The sequence below is a fragment of the Apodemus sylvaticus genome, chromosome 16 (genome assembly GCF_947179515.1).
Source record: "Apodemus sylvaticus chromosome 16, mApoSyl1.1, whole genome shotgun sequence".
In the NCBI taxonomy this organism is placed as follows: domain Eukaryota; kingdom Metazoa; phylum Chordata; class Mammalia; order Rodentia; family Muridae; genus Apodemus; species Apodemus sylvaticus.
Genome location: NC_067487.1, coordinates 38,408,029 through 38,429,110, shown reverse-complemented (window position 1 = coordinate 38,429,110; position 21,082 = coordinate 38,408,029). Strand labels below are relative to the sequence as shown.

Below are 21,082 nucleotides of genomic sequence, written 5' to 3'. Positions count from 1 at the left end.
CAGAGGCTCCAGACCTTCGTGCTCACTTTGCTTTTGAAACTCCCTCATAGGAATCCCAGCACCTCACAGTTTTGCTAATCAGGGCCCTGCTTCTGCCTAACTTTAGTGCATTTGCACACGAATCTCTACCTACCTTAACCCTACTTACACCACAGACTTTGAGAAGTCTTCATCAGCCACTGCCCCCTCCCTCTCTGGATCTCTGTAGTATGCCCTGGTACTCTATGGTGTTCCCCTGTTGCCACAAAGCAGCCAAAGTGACTGTGAACTCCATAGGGATAAGGATATCAGGGTGTTCCATTCAACCCTGTATCCCCAGTGGCCAGAAACGTCTCTGGCACCCAGTGGTAAGTATTCAGGTAGTATTGACTGAACGCCATGATTACACTCAAAAAACTGTTCCTTCTGATTTTAGGGAACAACATCTATTTTAGGATTCTGCGCTGAGAGCCACTTGGATATTGTTTTAAACGTTCTTAAGACATTCCAAGATAAGGAGAAATTTTTTGTCAATCGGTGTAAGGTAAAGGAGTAATTTTCTCTGAAGCTCATAAATCCCTCAGAGGCAAACAATACTTATTTCTTCAATCAATATCCCTTTTCCACACTATTCCTACCCTTTGTCCTCCATCCTGAGCCTTGAGTTGGCAGGATGGCCAGCTGTGTAACTAAGGAGTCTACTTCATTTTCTTTGGCACTAATGCTAACCAAGAAAGCTTAAATGTGCCTGTATTTGCCCTATCACAGCTTCAATGATATATACCCTACTTCCCTGAAGGAGGGATGGGATAGACACAAATTAACAAAAGATTCATGGCCCCTATCACCATCCATCTTGTTGGCAATTGTACAAGCAAGAGTATTTGTCTTAGAATCACTGGAATCGTCTCAATTCAGTTAACTAACCCTAGTGGTGGTCTACTAGGATTAAGACAAAATATGAGACAAAGATTCCTTCACCTGGTTTATATCTCTCTTCTATTGTCTTCAGGGTATTTTTTCTGGGAAAAAAAGCCTGACCAAGACTGACCTCATCTTGATCTACGGAGCTGTGGCCCTCCATGCCCCTAAACAGCAACTTCTAGCCAGGCTTGATGAAGGCATCATGAGTCAAATCCTGCTTCTCTATGGTCAATGCTGTCAGGTAACCCCTGTCACAGGACTGCCTCTATTTGCAGGTTAGGACTGCCATACTTCACAGAGGCTCAGCAGCTCCTAGGAAAATCACCCAGGCCAAAGGGATACAGATGAAACCAATAAATAAGATGTAGCGTGTTAGAGAACACATGAACAAAGACATTATTTTATGGAATTGAGGATAAACGTTTTGTTTATTTCCCGAGTCTTTGGACATTCATGTCCTTTGTCTCTCCCATATGCCTTCCCAGGCCAGGTCTACCCATGGTGATCTCGACCTTCTTTGAATATGTCCCACACTACTGTAGGTCCACTGGCTTATCACGTCCCTGGTGTATTAATCTTCCAAGTATAACTCAGTGTCAGCTATTTAACATCGCATTTGTCACCCATGGCATTAAATAATAAGCACCATGTATTTATTTTTAAAGTGACCAAAATGTGTCATTTTTATCAAGCTACTCAACCCACCTCATCTTGTATCATTTCTTCCTCTGCACTCAGCCCAGGCACCCTGACCTCCTTGACCCTTTTCCATGCTCACGTGTGAGGCCAGCCTCAGAGCCACCAAACTGAGTCACAACTCATCTGAACCTTCCTTCCCCCGCAGCACACTCTTTGTTTCATACTTGTTACCAAGTTTCAAAGCCTCTTTTCAGGCCACAGTCAAGTAGACCCAGCCCTGAAGAGTCAGGCACCAAGGGCTGAATTCAAAGTTTAGCTTTACCGCATAGGTCTCCAGAAAGGTTGGTTAAGTAGGTCACAAAAGGAGTCAGCAGATCTGTAGACTTGCCAGGCTTGTTGAGGGATTCTTATCCAAAAGCAGGTGTGGGGAGGTCTCCCTGATAGTTTCCATCTTTGCTTCTGCCTTCCACTGGCAGGTCCTCTTGCTATCAGAACCTGACAAAATTTTGCTGTGAACAAAATGCTTCGCAGAGAAGCAACTTAAGGGAGTAAATTTTTATCCTGGTTCATGGTTTCCGGGAGCTCTTTCCATGGTTGCTTGGCCCCATAGGCTTGGGTAGGCCAATTTGGTAGCAGGAATAGGGTGAAGGTTCTCCACAGTACACAGAAGGATGGGGGAACGGATAAGAAAAGGCCAAAAACAAGCTCTTCCCTATCTTCTGAGCTTATCCCCACCTCCTAACATTTCCTAAAGTCTCAAAATAGTATCATTATCTGATATCTGTTGCTACTTTGTTTCCAACCCAATTCCCCGGTAAAAGGAAGCTCAACTCAATCAGTTAACAAAACAAGCTACAAGTCTAGACTGGGCAGATGTCCCACTACACTACTCTATTTCCATCTATATTATCCCATAGAACTCGCGGTTTCTCCAGGCCTCCAGGTTTCTCTCTCTGCCTTCTCTCTGTTGATCCCCCAAAACTCCTCCCCCTTCGGTTTTTCCCCATCGCTCCTCCCCTAGACTCTCAGCTCCTCCCACTTCCTTCTGCCCAATCATGGGCTCAAGCCTTTATTTGAAAAGTTAAGGCGGGGAGAAGGTTCAGAAGGCAACTCCTCATCTGCAGCCCCTCTGAGGAGTGGAATTAGCATCAAAATACAAGCCCAGGACTATCCACAGCAGATATGAAGCACAAAACCTGAGCCTGTGGGGGTACATACAGACCGTAACAGTGCCCTGGGCTCATATTCCTATATATATGTGATAAGAATAGGTTCATAGGAAATTCATAAAATTTTAGATAACAGCACATCCCAGGAAAAGAGTGCAGGGTGGTAAGTCCCGTACCACTTAGTCCCCAGAGAATTACCCTCACAAGTAGTAATTTTATAAGTCAGTTATTAGGGATAGATGGCAAAATCTGCATATTTGGCAAGTCCCTCATATTTCTAGGGAAATGTGTCCATGTTAGGAAGAACAGAGAGAGTGGCACTCACTGATCTCAGCTCCAGCTTCCAGGAGCTCACAGAAAAGTGAGATGTTATCAGACAGGGAATCAAAGAAAATGGCCAGGGTATGACAGAGTAGATAGTCTAGGTCAGAGCAGTGGTCTGATTGATCGTTGTCTCAGCTCTGGTTCTGCAAGAGGTCCTGAGGAAATTGTTAGCACTGACATCACTTAAGGGGAGAAATCTCATTCCTGTGAGGGCAGCCAATGAGGTCCAGCCTCAGCATCACTGATAATCACACTCATTTCAAGGACAATCTGTCTGACAAGGCTCACTGTCACTTAGGGATGACTTCAGTCTCCTACTATAAAAATGTTGAGCAATTGGTCATGTCATTTCTAATATCCCATGTATCTTCAAGAGAATGAATTGGGAAGTGGGAAAAAAGTCCTAAAATAGAGGCAGAGAGGGTCAACCAGAATCAGTTATGACAAGGACTAGGGCTCTAATTTCATCAGGCCCTGATTCTGTTGCCCTCAAGTCTAATAAGCAACAATAAGGATATTTTTTAATTATGACATTCTTGTGATACGTTAATTTTTTAGTCATCTATTGAGGCAATACTACAAAAATAAAAGAAAAATAGAGACAATTGAATAGAATATGAATGTATTTTCAGGGTAAGAAATTCTGATAAAATATAATATATGGAAAAATGAAACAAAGAAAATACATAAGGCTTGTAGTGGCTAGGATATTATATTAAAATAATTATTGTATATTCTTTAAAAACAAAGTTAGAAGCCTAATATTATAAAAATAAAGTCTGGTGTGTTACTATGTGCTTATAATCATGGTGCTTGAGAAGATGTGGGACAGGGGAGATGAAGAATTTGAACATGTAAGAAAAATCAATAAAACTTCAGCAAATAGAATTTAAGGCTACATTAAAAAGATCATATACCATAACTAAGTTTATGTCATTCCAGAAAGGTTGGGGTGGTTCAGCATACATAAATAACTGCAATGCAGTATATAATTAGACTAAAAGACAAAAAACATACTATTGTCTCAATAGATAAATCTTTGACAAGATTCAATCTCACTTTATGATAAAATCTTAAACCAGGAATTAAAATAATACATCTCAATACAATAAAGGCTATACCTGATAAAGTCATAGCCAACATTATACTAAATGAGAAAAACCTGAAAGAATTCCCTCCAAAATCAAAAATAAGACAAGGGTGTTCACTCTGCTCTTATTATAGTACACTCAACCTTACCTAGAGCAGTAAGAAAAGGGAGAGGAATAAAAGAAATGAAAAGAAGAAAAGAAGAAACCAAATACTCCTATTCACAAACAACATGACCTGATACTTTAAAGGCCCTAGAAATTCCACCAGAAAATTCTTAGTCTAATAAACAATTTCAGCAAAGTATCAGAACACAAAATCAGCATACAATAATCATTAGCTTTTCTATATACCAATAACAAATTTGTCAAGAAAGAAATCAAGAAAAAATCCCTTTTGCTATCACTTTAGAAGGAAAAAATATTTAAAAAAACATAATCAAGGATGTAAATTACTTCTATAGTGAAAGCTTTAAGATACTGCGGGAATTTTAGAAGACATAGAAAATAGAAAGGAATGATGGTATGCTCATGAATTGGCAGAGTTCACATTGTGAAATGTCTATATTGTGGGAATTGACCCATAGATTTAAAAGAATCTCCTTTCAAAGTTTAATCTTATTTTTCATAACGATAGAAAATCCATCTGTGGTGGACTGAATGAAAATGGCCCCCATAGGCTCATAGGGAAATTTCAGTACTAGGACCTTGTTGGAGTGGGTGTGGCCTTGTTGGAATGGGTATGGCCTTGGAGTGGGTGTGGCCTTGTTGGAATGGGTGTGGCCTTGTTGGAATGGGTATGGCCTTGGAGTGGGTGTGGCCTTGTTGGAGTGAGTGTGGCCTTGTTGGAATGGGTGTGGCCTTGGACTGGGTGTGGCCTTGTTGAAGTGGGTGTGGCCTTGTTGGAGTGGTATTTCACTGGATGATGACACTGGGTGGCTTTAGGGTTTCAAATGCTCGAGCCAGCCCAGTGTCACTCTCTCTTCCTGCTGCTTACGGATCCCGATGTATAATCATGCTTCCCTCCATGTTGACAATGTACTAAACCTCTGATTTGTAAGCTAGTCCCAGTTAAGTGTTTTCCATTATAAGAACTGCTGTGGTCATGGTTTCTATTCACAGCAATTGAACCTTGACTAAGACACCATCCTAAAATAAATACGCAACCAGGAGAAGCCTAAATACCCAGAAGTCTCCTAAGTGTCACAATAGGTGATTTCAAATTATACTAAAGAGCCAGAGTAACACCAACAGTACGGTGCTGGCTCAAATCAGGCACAATGGCCAATGGAAAAGAAAGGAGACTGGAGGAAAGCTCTCATAGCCACAGTCATTGGGTCTTTGATAAATATGTCAAAAGCAGTAATTGGGAAGGGGAAACTCTCTTCCATAAACAGTGCTTATAAAACTGGATGTTTTATAAAAAATGGATGTAAAAAATGGAAATAAATCTAAATCTCTTACCCTGCACACACACACAAAATATTTCAAAATCAAAGACTTTAATATATGACATGAATCTATGGGACTTCTTAAGGAGTAATTCAACAAATTTTGAAGTTGTAGAGAGAGGCAGAGACTTTACAAAGTACAGGAAATAAACCCAGGAACTGACAGTGGGATTTTTGTGAATTTGTGCAACTTTGGCACAGAAAAGGAAGCCATCATCTGCATGGGGAACAGCCCACAAAATAGTCCAAATTGTTTGCCAACTATACATATGATACAGAGTTAGTAGATAGACTCTACAGAGCATCCAAAAGTCAAATACTAATCTTACAAGCCATCAAATCAATACATTGGCTGATTAATTGAATAGGCAGTTCTCACACAAATAGCCAACAAATATTTTTCATCTTCTCAGTCACAGGGAAAACAGTCATGTTTAAACCACTTTAAAATTCTATCTCACTCCCACACCAAATGGTTCTTGTCAAGAAAACCAGTAACAGCAAATGATAAGGATGTAGGGAAAGAGAAAATCGTAGGAACTTCTGGTGGACCTGTCTCCTGGTATAGCTACTATGGAAAAAATAATACATAGGTTCCTTAGAAAACTAAAATTGGAACTACCATATGACCCAGCTCTAGAGTCCCTGAGTATATACTAAAAAGACTCTTAAGTGTAGCCCAGATATCTCTGCATTCGTGTTTATTGCAGCTCTATTCATAATAACAAAATGTGGAAACACTACACATGTCCATCAACAGACGAAAGGGAAATGTGATGTATGTATGCAATGGAATTTTGTTCAACAGAAACAAAAAATGAAATTGCTACATTTTTAGGGGAAAGGGATGAAATTAGAAATTATCGTTAAGCAAAATAAGCCTGAAAAACAAATGTTGCATTTTCTAGCATAATAAATGTGTTTGAGTTTATTTGGATACATATAGTCATAAAAGTAAAAGGGAATTGTAATAAAAAGGAGCCTATGTTTAAAGGCAGGATGAAGAGTGCTCAGCAACAAGTAATGGAATTATGTGTATCACAAAAGCAAAAAGGAGAACGAGTTAGCGGCAAAGAGAAGGCTTGGGGGAGGCAGCGGGGAAGGAAGTTAGAAGTATGATGATTTACATACATTAAAACATCAAAATATCACAATAAAACCCATTTCTTTCTATGCTAGAGGAAAAAATAGAAGAAAGGAGAAATTGAGATCACCCTGGGGTACATAACAAGACCATTTCTCAAGTAAATAAATAATAAAAAGTAAAACACAAAATAAAAGTAATTAACATTAGAGAATACATTTTTTAAATTACATTGTACCTTGAAACACCTGAATTCAGTATTTTTTTTATTTTTTTTATCTTTTGAAAAGGGAAATAAAGGGAAGTAAAAACACTTTATGATAAAATTAAAGATTTACATGGAAAATATTTCAGATAAACACATTAAAATTGACAATTTTCATGGAAAATTAAAAAGTAAAGTGGTAGACATGTAAAACATTGCTAAATTAATTGAAATATGAGATAAAAACATTTTATAATAGAATTGAAGATTTACATGGTAAATATTTCTGATAAAATTATAGAAAATGTAGAAAAAATATGTTAGAATTGAAGATTATCATGGAAAATTTTATATAGCTATAATAATGATAGGTATAAAAGTATTCCTAAGTTGATTGAACGTGCGATTATAAATATTTTCTGATAAACTTGAAAATTTACATGGAAAATATTTCTGGTAAAATTCAAGACAAACACGTTGAAATTGACTATTTCATGAAAATTTTTACATTAAAAAATGGTAGATATAAAAGCTCTAAATTGAAAAAGGAATTAGAAACATTTGTGATAAAATCAAATATTTACATTGAAAACATTTCTGTTAAAAAAAGAAGTATATAAAAAGACATATTAAAATTGAAGATCATGAAAAATAATGCAGATAAAATGGTAGAGATTTTTTTTAATATTTTTATTTTCTATATTCTTTGTTTACATTCCAAATGATTTCCCCTTTCCCGGATCCCCCCTCCCCATATGTCCCATAAACCTTCTTCTCTCCATCCCTTCTCCAATCACCTCCCTCCTTTTTCTCTGTCCTTATATTCCCTTCCCATGCTAGATCAATCCTTACCAGGATCAGGACCCTCTCTATACTTCTACATGGGAGTCATTTGTTATGCAATTTGTGCCTTGGGTATTCAGGGCTTCTGGGCTAATTAATATCCACTTATCAGAGATTGCATTCCATGTGTATTCTTTTGTGATTGGGTTACCTCACTTAGGATGAATTTTCCAGATCAAACCATTTGCCTAAAAATTTTGTGAATTCATTGTTTCTAATTACTGAGTAGTATTCCATTGTGTAAATATACCACATTTTCTGTATCCATTCCTCCTTTGAGGGGCATCTGGGTTCTTTCCAGCTTCTGGCTATTATAAATAAGGATGCTATGAACATAATGGAGCATGTGTCTTTATTGCATGCCTGGGAATCCTTTGGGTATATGCCCAGGAGAGGTATAGCAGGGTCCTCTGGAAGTCTCATGTCCAGTTTTCTGAGGAACCTCCAGACTGATTTCCACAGTGGTTGTACCATCTTATAGCCCCACCAGCAGTGGAGGAGTGTTCCTCTTTCTCCACATCCTCGCCAACACCTGCTGTCTCCTGAGTTTTTGACCTTAGCCATTCTGACTGGTGTAAGGTGAAATCTCAGGGTTGTTTTGATCTGCATTTCCCTAATCACTAATGATGTTGAGCACTTCTTAAGGTGCCTCTTGGCCATCCGAATTTCTTCAGGTGAAAATTCTTTGTTTAGATCTGTACCCCATTTTTAATAGGGTTATTTAGTTCCCTGGGGTCTTTGTTAAGATCTGTACCCCATTTTTAATAGGGTTATTTGGTTCCCTGGGGTCTAACTTCTTGAGTTCTTTGTATATATTGGATATTAGCCCTCTACCAGATGTGGGGTTGGTGAATATCCTTTCCCAATTTGATGGTTGCCGTTTTGTCCTTTTAACGGTGTCCTTTGCCTTACAGAAACTTTGGGCACAGGGGAAAAGTTCCTGAACAGATCACCAATAGCTTATGCTTTAAGATCAAGAATTTACAAATGGGACCTCATAAAATTACAAAGTTTCGGTAGAGATTTAAAAAATTACTAAATTAATTAAAAGGTGAATTACAAACATTTTCTGAAAAAGTTGAAGATTTACATGAGAAATATTTCATTAGTCTATGTCTTTTTATTGGGGAGTTGAGTCCATTGTTGTTCAGAGATATTAGGGAATAGTGATTATTGCTTCCTGTTATTTTTGATGTCATTTTTATGTTTGTGTGGGTATCTTTTTGCCTGAATTCAGTATTAACGTTAGTTATGAGATGATGGAGGGACAGCTGTCTCAAGGCCAGTGGACAGTTGCAACACAAGATTCAGACAGCAAGGCTCCCAGCACACTGTTAATGAGCTCACTGGTTGCTGTGTGCATGTGAGGACCCTGCATATTCTGTCAGAGCTTGGGTCAGCTGCACACCTTTCCAATCTCTGAAGAAAAAAAAAAGCAACAGAAACTGCCTCGTTCTAAAGGTATCACGAATGCACCAGTCCCACCAACAGAGTCAGACTTCCCAGCACAAGTTTGACCATAGATCTGACTGTTAGTCCAGTTCTACCATCAGCCACACTGTGGCTTTCCATTTTATAGCTTTGCCCATGATTTATTCCAGGAACCTTATTGCCTGTCCTCCTGCCAAATGTAGAGCCTTTTGAGCTTGAGAAACCCATCTTCACCCTTCTTGCTGTTGCTGCTCCTATTGTGCCTACCAGTGAGACAAGACTCCCCTTGAGGCTGTGCCTCAGCGTAAGAGCTGTGTCTTTGGGGATTGGAAGTGTCTATGATTGTTGCTAACTCCGTGTCTGCTTTTGTCTTTAATTTTGCAGGTTCTGGGCGTGTCTGTCATAAATAAGGTAGGAGATGACAGATAGATGATAGATAGATAGATAGATAGATAGATAGATAGATAGATAGATAGATAGATAGGCAGGCAGACACAGACAGACAAACAGATACAGACAAGACAGAAAGAAATGCATTGAGTACACTTGTCCCTGGGAAGCATGTCTAGTGTAGATAACCTCTTGATCTGCTTCTTTTGAGAAGATCTGAACATGCAACTCACTAACCCAATCTGAAACCACACCCCCTAAGTCTAATCTAAGAACAAAAATCTATATTAAGGCTCCAGATAGTTTAGAAGTAGAAACCGTTGCAGCACTTTCAAACTGCAGGTCGGGAATACCCTCCTCCACACACCTCAAGCGGGCCATGACATCAAGTTAGTAAGTCATAAACAGGAAAACTAAAGGATAAACAATATGATGCACATAACAATAGAATTATTAGATATTTATTTCAGTATCGCTTAGATTTTGTTTGTGCAAGTAAGTCTTAATTATGTTATTTCCTTCTGTGGTTTATGGTTAGAAAAAAAAAGTTTGAACAGCACCACTCTAGAGAAACTCCAGTGTATGTGGGAAGAGATTGACCTTCATATCCTAACTTTCCTGCCGTTCAGACCCTAGGTGAAGAGTGGAGATGGATAAGGGAGCAAATATGTCACCCGTGGGTCACATGTTTGTAGACCCAGGCCTGGTGCCTAAGACCTTGACTTTTACTGGGGCTCATTTGCTTCAGGACATGGATCTGCAAATGAGTTTCACCAGAAGCATCACTGAGGTTGGCATCGCTGTCCAAGATGCTGAGGACCAGAAGTTCCAGTTCACCTACAAGGAGATGTTGATCGGTTTCATGCTGGTTCGTGCCCAAGAAGGAAGAAATGGGGTCCCCAAGTGTTCCATGCAAAAGCAATGGCGTTCATCACCGCCATCATGGAAACACATGTCTCGCATCCTTCTGATGCAAGGCAAAGACCCAAGCCTTTTTGAAATATTTTGCCTCATTGCCTGTGTATGTGTTACAGGACTTGATAAAGGATGAACCCCTGAATACCTTGGCCAGTCCTATTCGGTGGAAAGTCCTAATTGCCATCAGATACCTAAGGTAGAAGACACCTTTGTTGTTCTTAGTGCAAGTATGTGTGTGTGTGTGTGTGTGTGTGTGTGTGTGTGTGTGTTATGTGCACACATGCCTATGTATGTGCATGTGCCAGAGGTGGACATGGAGGGTCTTCCTTAGTTGTTCTCCAGCCCATTTTTATACCACATCTCTCACTGATCCTGGACTTCACAGTTCCTGATAGACTGACTAGCCCATGGGACCCTTTCTCTGCTCACCAGAACACTAATCTATCTGTCTCAGCCCACCTCAGCACCTGTGCACGTTTTTTTAGAGTCATATTCCCCACTGTGGCTAAGGAATTATATCCCTGGCTGTTAAAATTTGTAGAGTAAAGTTAAAAATAAGAAAGCTCACCGATACTGCCCTTGTTGATGTATTTGTCAACATCACTTGCACCCTTATCTCTGGTCCTCACTTTCTTCACAGACCTGAGATCCTGCTTGCATGAGACCTTTTATGCTGATTCTTCTCACTTCCTGTTATGAATTCCCACATTATTATCGAGCCATCAACAATGACATTTTATTTATTAATTTGCATGACAGTTTATATATAAAGATACTTAAGATCTGTAGTCATCAAGGAAATGAAAATCAAAGCCTGTTAGATCTCTGTTAGCTCAAAAAAAACATGTGTTGGTGGGGGTGGGGGTGATGGAGAATCCTGTACAATGACTTTGGGCATGGATGTTGGTACATTGTGGGAAACAGTATGGAAGTTTTGACAGAAATTGAAAACAGAATTACCATGCAACCTTGCAATCCATATTGTGGGTAGATACCCAAGGAACATGAAACATCGTGTGAAACATCTAATGCCAGTGTTCATTGGGGGGGGGGGTCTCTCATAAAAGCGATAGTAAGAAAGCAACCTAAGCATCCATAAATACACCAGGATATAAACGATTGTAGGGAGCATATACACAGTAGAATATTACTTGGCCTTAAAATTAGAATACGTCCACCCAGAAAACATTATACCAAATAAACTAATCCAGGCATGGAAAGAAAAATTGCTATTGGTTCTTCCTTATATGGAAAATATAAATTAAAAGTTCAATAGAAAAGAAATGGACAATTAAACAATGGTTACTAAATGCAGGGCCAAGGAGAATAAGAAAATGTCAATCAAAGAATATAGAGTAGTATTCGGTACAATGAATAAATCTGAAGACAATGTGTAGCATTAGCAGCTGTGCTTCCAAATGGCGTGCTAATTCAAGATTTCAGCTGCATGAGTAAATTATAGCTGATCCTCCCACAGTGGGAAGGGAGGAGGCTATATGACCTTTATATAAGTTAATTTGTTTCTCTATGGTAGATATATATATAATATCGTACAATTATGATATTGTATAAGTATAAATAAATAATATAATTGATATGTCATGTAGTATGCTTCTAAAATGCACACAGTAAACGTATCTGAAGAAAATAAAACATCATCCTTATTACCCCACGCTGAATGGTCTTGGCATCTTCATCAAAGATCAGTCATTATATCATTTGAGGGTTTATTTCTAGGCTCTCTATTCTGTCCTAGGAGTCCATGCACTATTTTGATTACTGCAACTTTGCAACAAGTTTTCACATTAGTAAGAGCTGGGTAGAATTAGTACATTGAATACACTGATAGAGTGCTTATAGAGCATGGGCAAAGCCTTGAGTTAGGTTACCCAGCTCTAAAAAAGAAGAAGAATTCTTTTTTTATATATTTTTATTTTCTATATTCTTTGTTTACATACCAAATGATTTCCCCTTTCCCAGAACCCCCCTCCCCATATGTCCCATAAACCTCCTTCTCTCCATCCATTCTCCAATCACCTCCCTTCTTTTTTTCTCTGTCCTTATATTCCCCTCCAATGCTAGATCAATCCTTTCCAGGATCAGGACCAAGAAGAAGAATGCCTAATAGCGTGTTTTGCATGTTTTGTTTTAGTCTACCCTATATGTCCAGTACATTATCATTTCGTCATGTGTCCAGTCTTTTTTAATCCATATTGTCTCTCATTCAAAATTCTTAAAATTCAGTATGTGCTACACTTCCATGACATCTCAATTCACAGTAACAACTGCAGTGGCCAATGGCAACACCCAGTTTGTATAGAATTAGACTATTCTCTAATCATACACAAAAGGCTATTGATTGTATGGGAGAAAAAAAAGCGGGAGAAAGAGATAACCTGGAAACTGGCAGAGAGAAAATCGGGGGATGCTAGAAATGTTGTGTCGGTCACCACACTGCTTCCATTTGTGTCTACAACATCAAAAGCTATTGAAGTGAAGACCTCGGGTAGATGCAGTTCATTGCACACGAGTTTTACACTAGCTTGTTGATTTTAAGAGAATAGTCGGACAATGACAGTGAGAGAACGGTAGTCCTCTCGGCTCAGTACGATTCACACTCCTCTCTGAGCACCTTGCTGGCGGCATTCTTCTAACATCATCTTCATCTCTAATTTATGTTCCTAGGGTGGAAGCTCTGACGTGTGCCTTGTTGTCCTGATTGACATTTTTCCAAATTTTAATGAATGGGCTTCTTATGTCGAACTAACATTTGTTTTTTTTTTTCCCAAGACATGTCAAGTTTTGTTGTGATGTTTAATAGTAAATGTTTGGATGCTGGGAACGGAGGAGGGAGGTGGGAGGAAGAAGGGAATCTTTGCTTCTTCTTAAACCGGAAATGCCCTTTACATTTTACTGGAAATGCCCACAGATCTTATCAATAGTGATTTTAACAGATATTAACAGAGCTTTAATAGTGCTTAACATCTTACCAATAGCCCAAAGAGCAATTGATCCCCTTTATCTGTCTTACTATCGTCACTTCTCTCAATATCTCAAACATATTTCAGAAAGTGTGACCTATTTGTCACCTGCTCGGCTTTCTCTAGACAGATCTTCGGCACTCTCCTGACTGGTCTGTTTGTAATTCTGCCCTTTGCTCCATGTGGTTCTCATTTCAGCAAACTGAAACCTCCGCTCTCCCTAAACGACCACCTGAATATTCTTGAAGAGAACATTCGGAGGCTGCTGCCCCTTCCACCTCTGGAAAAACTTAAAAATCAGGGCGAAACGGACAAGGACAAGGAACGCATTAACGTACGTGACCGGGGCCTGAGAGGAAAGCAAAAGCTCCCGTGGGGATATTTTCCACTGCAGCCTGAGACTAACAGTCACACTTGATTTCAGTTTCTCTACGACCGGTCTATAGATGCTCTAGGGAAACTCCTGAGGTCCATGATATGGGATGACACTGACGCACAGAACTGTGAAGAAATGTTTAACGTGAGTGGGGGCACCACTCACACTGGCTGCCCAACTCCCCGACCCGTCTGCAGGTTAGACACAGTGACGAGCCCCACCCACCCAGCATGATCCATTTACCCCACCCATTATAGAAGAAGCCGAGAAAGGTGGAAATTGAGGGAGAAGGGAAGAAAAAAATATCAAATGCAAATGAAGAATACTAAGCAAAGACATTCCATCTCTGCCCAACAGCTTCTCCGGATGTGGCTTGTTTCCCAGAAAGAGTGGGAGAGAGAAAGAGCGTTCCACGTCACCTCTCAAATCCTAACGAAAGACGTTGAGGCAAGTGCTCCCTTAAGCAGAGAGGGCATTGCTAGTGGGCCGTGGGGACGTCTGAGACTCTTGTCTAGTAGCTCTCAGGTCTCAGGAGAAAGGGTACAGCAAAGCCATAGGTGGTGGCCCGCATTTCCAGAGCCGAGCAAGCGCTGCAGCTACTTTGCGCAAATGCTCGCTCAGTCTTCCACGGTCCATAAGAAATCAGGTACCTTTTTAGGTGTTCCCGATTGAATTTCATCCTAAGAGCCTGCAGAGGGGGAAAAAATGGACGTATTACCCACCCTGTTGTACCATTAAGCCACCCCCTCACACGGGTGTCTCCTTTATTCTCCAGGCGCCACAGAACTTCAGAATCGGGTCACTCCTAGGCCTCCTGGCTCCGCACTCCTGTGACACCCTGGCCACCATCCGTCAGGCGGCAACCAGCTCCACCATCGGTCTGCTCTGTGCAAAAGGTGAGAGAAAGGCAGAGAACAAACAAGACCCATCTGCCTCTGCCTCCCAAGTGCTGGGACTAAAGGTGTACAGCGCCCCACTGGGATTATTTTTTTCCCCTGTGCTGCTCTGGCTGGCCTGGAACTTACTACTTAAACCAATCTGACCTGGGACTCACAGAGATCTACTTACCTGCCTCTACCTGCTGAGGGCTGGAATTAAAGATGTATCTCGCCACACCCAGCTTTTAAAAAAAATTAAAAAATAATTTTTAAAGCATTACAATGATTTCCTTTTTGAATACAGATAAGCAGCTTCCATGTTGTTTTTTTACCTCTTCTACATTATGTCTTTACTCCAGTTGCCCCTCCCTCCACTTCTCCCATGCCCCCCCCCCAACTTGGAACCCTTTTCCTCCTCCTGGCTTATCTCGTCCAGCTATGATGCTATGATGTAGTTCTACCTAGTTTTTTTACATCTTGTTTGGTTGGTTTCCTGAGAGACCTTTTTTTTTTTTTTTTTTTGGAATGATTTCTTAAAGTAGGTCAAAATGTTTTGAATGTCTCTGGTTTAAATCACAGAGAAGTTGAACATATTAGCAGTATCTCTACATCACTCATATTTTGCTCCAAGAGAAAATTACACAATTACTAAGATGCTGCATAACTTTTTCAGAATTCCCTAAGAGAGCATTCTGTGGATGTCTTGTTTCCAGATTGGAGACAAGGAGTTTCCCACCCTTAGTGTTTCAGTTATGTGTGAATAACTGTCTGTACTTTAAAAGAAGAATTTGGGGCTCTGCAGTTAAGAGCATTCGATGCTCTTCCAGATGACCTCGGTTCAATTCCCAGCATTCATGTGATAGTGCAAAACCATCTGTAACTCCCAGTTCCAGAGGATCCAGTGTCGGCTTCTGGTGTCCATGGAACCAGGCATACTGACATCATGCAGGAAAAACAACCATGAACATAAAAAAAAAGAATAAGAATTCTTTTTAAAAGAGTTTAAAACTTTGTTCTCAACTGTGACCTCTAGTTAAGGTTAACTGAGCGAATGCATCACCAGCAGCAGCTCTTCACTGTAGGAAACAGCACCACAGAGATCAAGTGTAGCCTTGGGTACTGCATGGAGGGCCTGGGAACTGGCTCAGGGGGTAAGAGCACTTACTGCACAAGAATGAGAACCCGAGTTCAAATCCCCAATACCCACATCAAAAGCTGCGCACGGTCACATAACCTGAACCCCAGCAGTGCACAGAGACGAGACAGGAGGGTCTCTGGAGGTCTCATGTCCAGCTCTGGGTCCAGAAAGAGGAAGAAAGCGGTGAGTGTGAGAGGAGAACACCCGGCACTGTGGTGTACACACACACACACAGACACACTCATACACACACAGACACACACTCACAGATACACACATACTCATAGGCACACAGACACCTCATACACACAAGAGACACAGATACACACAGACACTCATAGACACGCACACTCACACACACAGACACCTCATAACACACAGAGGCAGACACACACTCATGCACACAGATACACACACAGATACACACACTCATAGACACACTTATACACACACAGACACCTCATAACACACTGAGGCAGACACACACTCAGATACACATACACACAGACACAGATACACACACCCATACACACATAGACACCTCATAACATAGACAGACATTCACAGACACACTCATACACACACAGACATAGACACACAGACACTCATATACCCACAGACACAGACATACACACACTCACAGATATACATACCTCATACTCACACAGACACCTCATAACACACATAGACACACACTCACAGATACACACACACACATAGACACACTCACAGACACACAAACACACACTCATACACACACAGATACACACACAAAAGGAAAGGAAAAGATAGGAAGCAAGCCAGCTATCTAGACAGTCACGTCAGACAGGCACAGGTTCAAATTCAGACAGCCCTATCATTAGTAATTAATTACATCATCACCATTTTGCTTTGGTTGATCAAATAAGCAACACAGAGACAGGGAAAAGTATGTGTAGTATTAAACATAAGCCAGGTACAAGTACCTTGTGTGACACTTAAGTACCCATAAATACTCAATACATTTTAAGACAGGAAATTAGATATTGAGAAATAGAACAGTACTTACACCACTAAAAGTAATAAAGTAGGGATTTATGGCTAAGTATATTTGATTATTTGCTTTTTTAGTAAAAATAGGAAAGGAAAGGAAACAAAATTAAAAAAAAAAATGAATGGGGTCTCTCCACATTGTAGCCTTACCTGGCTTGTAATTCATTCACTTTGTAGATCAGACTGGCCTCTAGTTCTTGGTGTTCCATATGCCTCTGATTCTTGGATGATGGGATTAAGGGTGTGTACCACCCTGGCTGTGCTACAGCTGATTCTAAGTCCATGTCTGTTCCACTGGGCTAGGCTGCCTCCAAAAAAAAAAAATGGCCCAAAGTTTAGTTCTACAGTTAATGCACGCTCACATGACAAGAAGTCATTACTGTTCAGACCTATTAATAAAGTCTTACCAATAATGAATTATGCAGCTACTGATGAATGTTATATTAAAATTGTTTCCTTTTAATTTTTCTCAAGGTAATTGACCACAGAATGAAACTTCAAAAAGAATAGTAGAAATAGCAGTTACTAATTGGCGGCAGACAAACATGGGTTCAAATCAGGCAGCCCTATCTTTAGTTAACTGTGTGACCTCAGGCAAATGACTTCACACCTCTCTGCCAGCGCTGCTTCACTTGCAAAAAACAGAAACAGGAGCAGAGAACAAACCTCAGATAACCTCTATGGGTGGAAATTGAGATCACTGGGTGCAGAGTATTTAGCGTAGAGCTACCTGTAGAAACTTTTTTTTATGGTCACCAGCCCATCAGGCAGACTTTTCTAATGTTTAGCCAAAAAAAAAAAAAAAAAAAAAAAAAAAAAGCATCCGAGAGTTAAATTACTGTCACATCAAAAGACAGCGCCAGACTTTTCAACTCCATTGGGATTTTTTTGAAACCCTGTCTTTCTCCCTTCACTAACTACAGGCATTTGCCAGGAGGTGGACAGACTACAAGGTTTGCAGGAAGGGCTGGACTCTGAGGATGAACAGCTCCAGATCAAGATATCCTCTAAAATAGCTAAGGTAATGACTGGGAAAGACTAGCCCTGTAAACATATTACCGGCTTAATTTCCAAATGAGTAAGCTGTGGCCTCCCCGTCATGAGAACAGCAAGGCAGTGATTTAGATGTCCAAAGGAGTCTTTCAGAGAGACCTTCTGTTCTGCCCATTACTAAGCTTACTTACTGACTTTGAGGACATGTTCCAAGCCCTCTGCTGTGATTAACGAGGCCATATGGGAAACATTCTGAAGCAATCGGCCTCCGAAAGTGAAGGCCCTGGAGTAAAATGGACAGTGAAGGTGTTTTCCAGCCAATCAAATGCACCCTCTATACACTGCCTAAAGCACTTTCATCTTCTTCAGACTATGAAAGGTTACAACTTATTGCTTAGTTACTGTGAGGACTGATTGATCAATTCTACCTTTTATTCAATCCTGTCTTCATTCACTTACTGTCTCCTGAACACACAGCATATGTCAAGACCAACTCTAGGCACTAATAAATAAGAAACCAAAGTTACATTGCATCCCAGTCAAGGAAGTCTGAGAAAAGAAATAAAACATCAAGTAATAATAATTGAACACAAGGAAATCAAGTAAGGGGGTAATGAATAGGTTAGAGGTGAGCATCTGGAGGGAAAGAGGCTCCAGTAAAGTCAGCAGGGTGTGACAGCATGTCCACAGGGTAGAGGGAAGCATCCTGACAGGGTGCATTTATCATGGTGGGTCTAAGATCTGAGAGGTCAGGAGTTGCTATCGGGAGAGTGAGGGGGTGAGGGAAAGTAAGAGCAAAATTACCAAAGACGATTTGAAGGGAACCCCAAGAATCCAGCTGTTAGGGGAGAGAATTGGGGTCAAGGTGGCAGTGTCAGCAGAGAGGAGAAGCTGACGAGGATGGGGAAGAGATGTCAGCTAGTGGCCTATCACAGAAGCCCGAACAGTTTCTCTTGGAAGTGGACAACTCGCAGCCTGACCTTCATGAGCAACTATTCATGGAAAAAAGACAAAAAGAACAGTTCATTATCTTCTCAACGAAACATCGTTAGAGCACTTAGCACCGAGGGGAGACGGTTGTGTGTGGGCATGGTCTGGTGTTAATAAAGTACAGCCAACTCAAAAGAGTTAAAAGCCCAAGATGATGTCCCTAGGTGCTCATTTAACCTGCCAACCTCCACCTGGCTGCCTACCCTCAGTCATTAGCTTTATATTCAGACATAGACATTCACATCCACACACTGCTATCAATCAAACATTCTGAACTTCTCATACCTAGAGACCAAAACTGCCATTTTTATTTCCTTGACCTTATTTACTGATCTTAATAATGAAGAATGGATTTACTGCCAGTCACTTGGTTATTCATCATGGCTCGCAGTATATGTGACAACTTCTCATGAACTTGAAACATTTCTATAATATATAAAATGTATGTGAAGATTATATATGTGTGTGTGTTAATATATATATATATATGTATGTATGTATGTATGTATGTATATTCATTCCACTGCTTTCCATTCTGCAATATGCTATAACCTTGGATTTGGAGAAGAAATTGCCACAGCAGGCTTGAGAGCCAATAAACATAAAATGACAAAAGAGGCCACCCCAGGTAGAGTTTACTTAGAGACAAGAAGTCAGATGAGGTCTTATTTTCTCTGGTCTCTGTGGCTTCAGTGACTTCAGTCATATGCTAACCATTTGGAAAGCACAGTGGTTTTCTGTTACCCTAAAACATACCCCAGCCACAGGTTTAGGTATGTAGGGTAAGGTATGTGATAATGCATGTTTGGCTGTATCCTCAGATTGTCTGCAAATTCATCCCCAATGAAGAAATTCAGGCATTCTTGGAGGAAATCCTGGATGGCCTGGAAACTCTCAACCCCATGTGCACAAGAGCTTGTGGCATATGGATGTTAGCTGCCCTGAAGGAGCATGGCGCTTTGCTGGAAGATCAGGTAAACTGACAACCAGCCCTGTCACAGAGCAAGACTGTAGCACCTCTGAAACGCCAAGACGGATTTCCATTCTGTTCCTTCTCAATTATTAGAGTCTAATAGGAAGCAAGCAGGAGCTTTAGGGGCCTCAGCAGAGTTACAACCTTTATGTTAACAAGGTTGAATGGCCTGGCTAAATCTCTGATTACACCAACTTTCAAAACACAATAGCAGTTGGGGGATGAAGGCAGAAGATTCAGAAGTTCAAGGCCATCATTATGAACTTCACAAACAAACATACACACACACACACACACACACACACACACACACACACTCAAAATGGTCCCTACTCTGTCTGGAAAAAGGAAAACAGCTCTAGCCTTGGGAAATTAGATTAGTAGATTCGTGGGGCTGAGAACAGGTAGGTGCATGCTTCTAAGATGGCCACCAAGCCCTGGGAGGGTCTCCATTCAATTCACTATTGCTCTTTCACACCCCATAAGAGTGTGTTATCTTGTAAGGAGGTTGACAGAGAGTTGGGGAAAGAGCTCTGTCCTGTGTCACAGCTGGGAACTTAGGCAGAAAGTGCAGAAGTTAAATGCAGGAATCTCTGTTAAGTGCTCCAAATGGGAACACTCTATCATCCTGACTCCTCAAGTCAAAGACAGAACACGCACTACTCCAAGATTAAGAAGCACACAAGAAAACAAAATGGAGTGGGAGCATCTCAGAAGGAATGCGGTTCTTATCCCATACCCCTTTGTCACAATTCTCAACTACACAGCACTGAGTAAGGTTATTAGAAAGTAGTCCTGCCTACTTACTTTATAGTAAGTTTCTTTTTAAAAACTTGGCAAACTATATGTTGGGCGTGAGGCTAAATGTGAGAAAATAATGGTTGATAAATACAGGATAGTTGTGTGTTTGTGTGTGATTGGCATAAGGTGATTGGTTCACAGAATGTGGTAAAGATTTTGAAAAGGGAATTGAACTGTCCCCAATTAGCATTGAACTGGGACTTTGAGATAATCATTGTAAGGGATACCTGTAATACTTTTTGAATGATGAAGAAAATGTTACACTTATGATAAAAACAATATTCTAATAATTAAATTTAATTTAAATATCTATACAAAACAAGAAAAGGAAACTTCTAGTGGAGCCAAAGAATCATTGCATAGTTACATGGCCTTATCCATATTGAAAATCTGAATGTAGATAAAGGTATTCCACACTGTCGCTGGTCAGCATCCAAATTCAGAAAACTGACTGCCTTCCTCGCCCTCTGGAGCT

General features: G+C 40.4%; 1 protein-coding gene across 1 annotated transcript in view; it reads left to right on the top strand.

Annotated features, from left to right (window-relative positions):
• Nucleotides 1-21,082, top strand: part of Mroh2b (maestro heat like repeat family member 2B) — a 64,723-nt gene that overhangs the window by 31,299 nt on the left and 12,342 nt on the right. Inside the window, exons 20-30 of the mRNA XM_052159680.1 lie at nucleotides 416-523; nucleotides 992-1,144; nucleotides 9,522-9,548; nucleotides 10,276-10,395; nucleotides 10,562-10,641; nucleotides 13,625-13,760; nucleotides 13,851-13,946; nucleotides 14,160-14,249; nucleotides 14,578-14,698; nucleotides 17,774-17,871; nucleotides 19,655-19,807. Of these exons, the coding sequence (XP_052015640.1) occupies nucleotides 416-523; nucleotides 992-1,144; nucleotides 9,522-9,548; nucleotides 10,276-10,395; nucleotides 10,562-10,641; nucleotides 13,625-13,760; nucleotides 13,851-13,946; nucleotides 14,160-14,249; nucleotides 14,578-14,698; nucleotides 17,774-17,871; nucleotides 19,655-19,807 (1,182 nt within the window). The remainder of the gene's footprint in view (nucleotides 1-415; nucleotides 524-991; nucleotides 1,145-9,521; nucleotides 9,549-10,275; nucleotides 10,396-10,561; nucleotides 10,642-13,624; nucleotides 13,761-13,850; nucleotides 13,947-14,159; nucleotides 14,250-14,577; nucleotides 14,699-17,773; nucleotides 17,872-19,654; nucleotides 19,808-21,082) is intronic.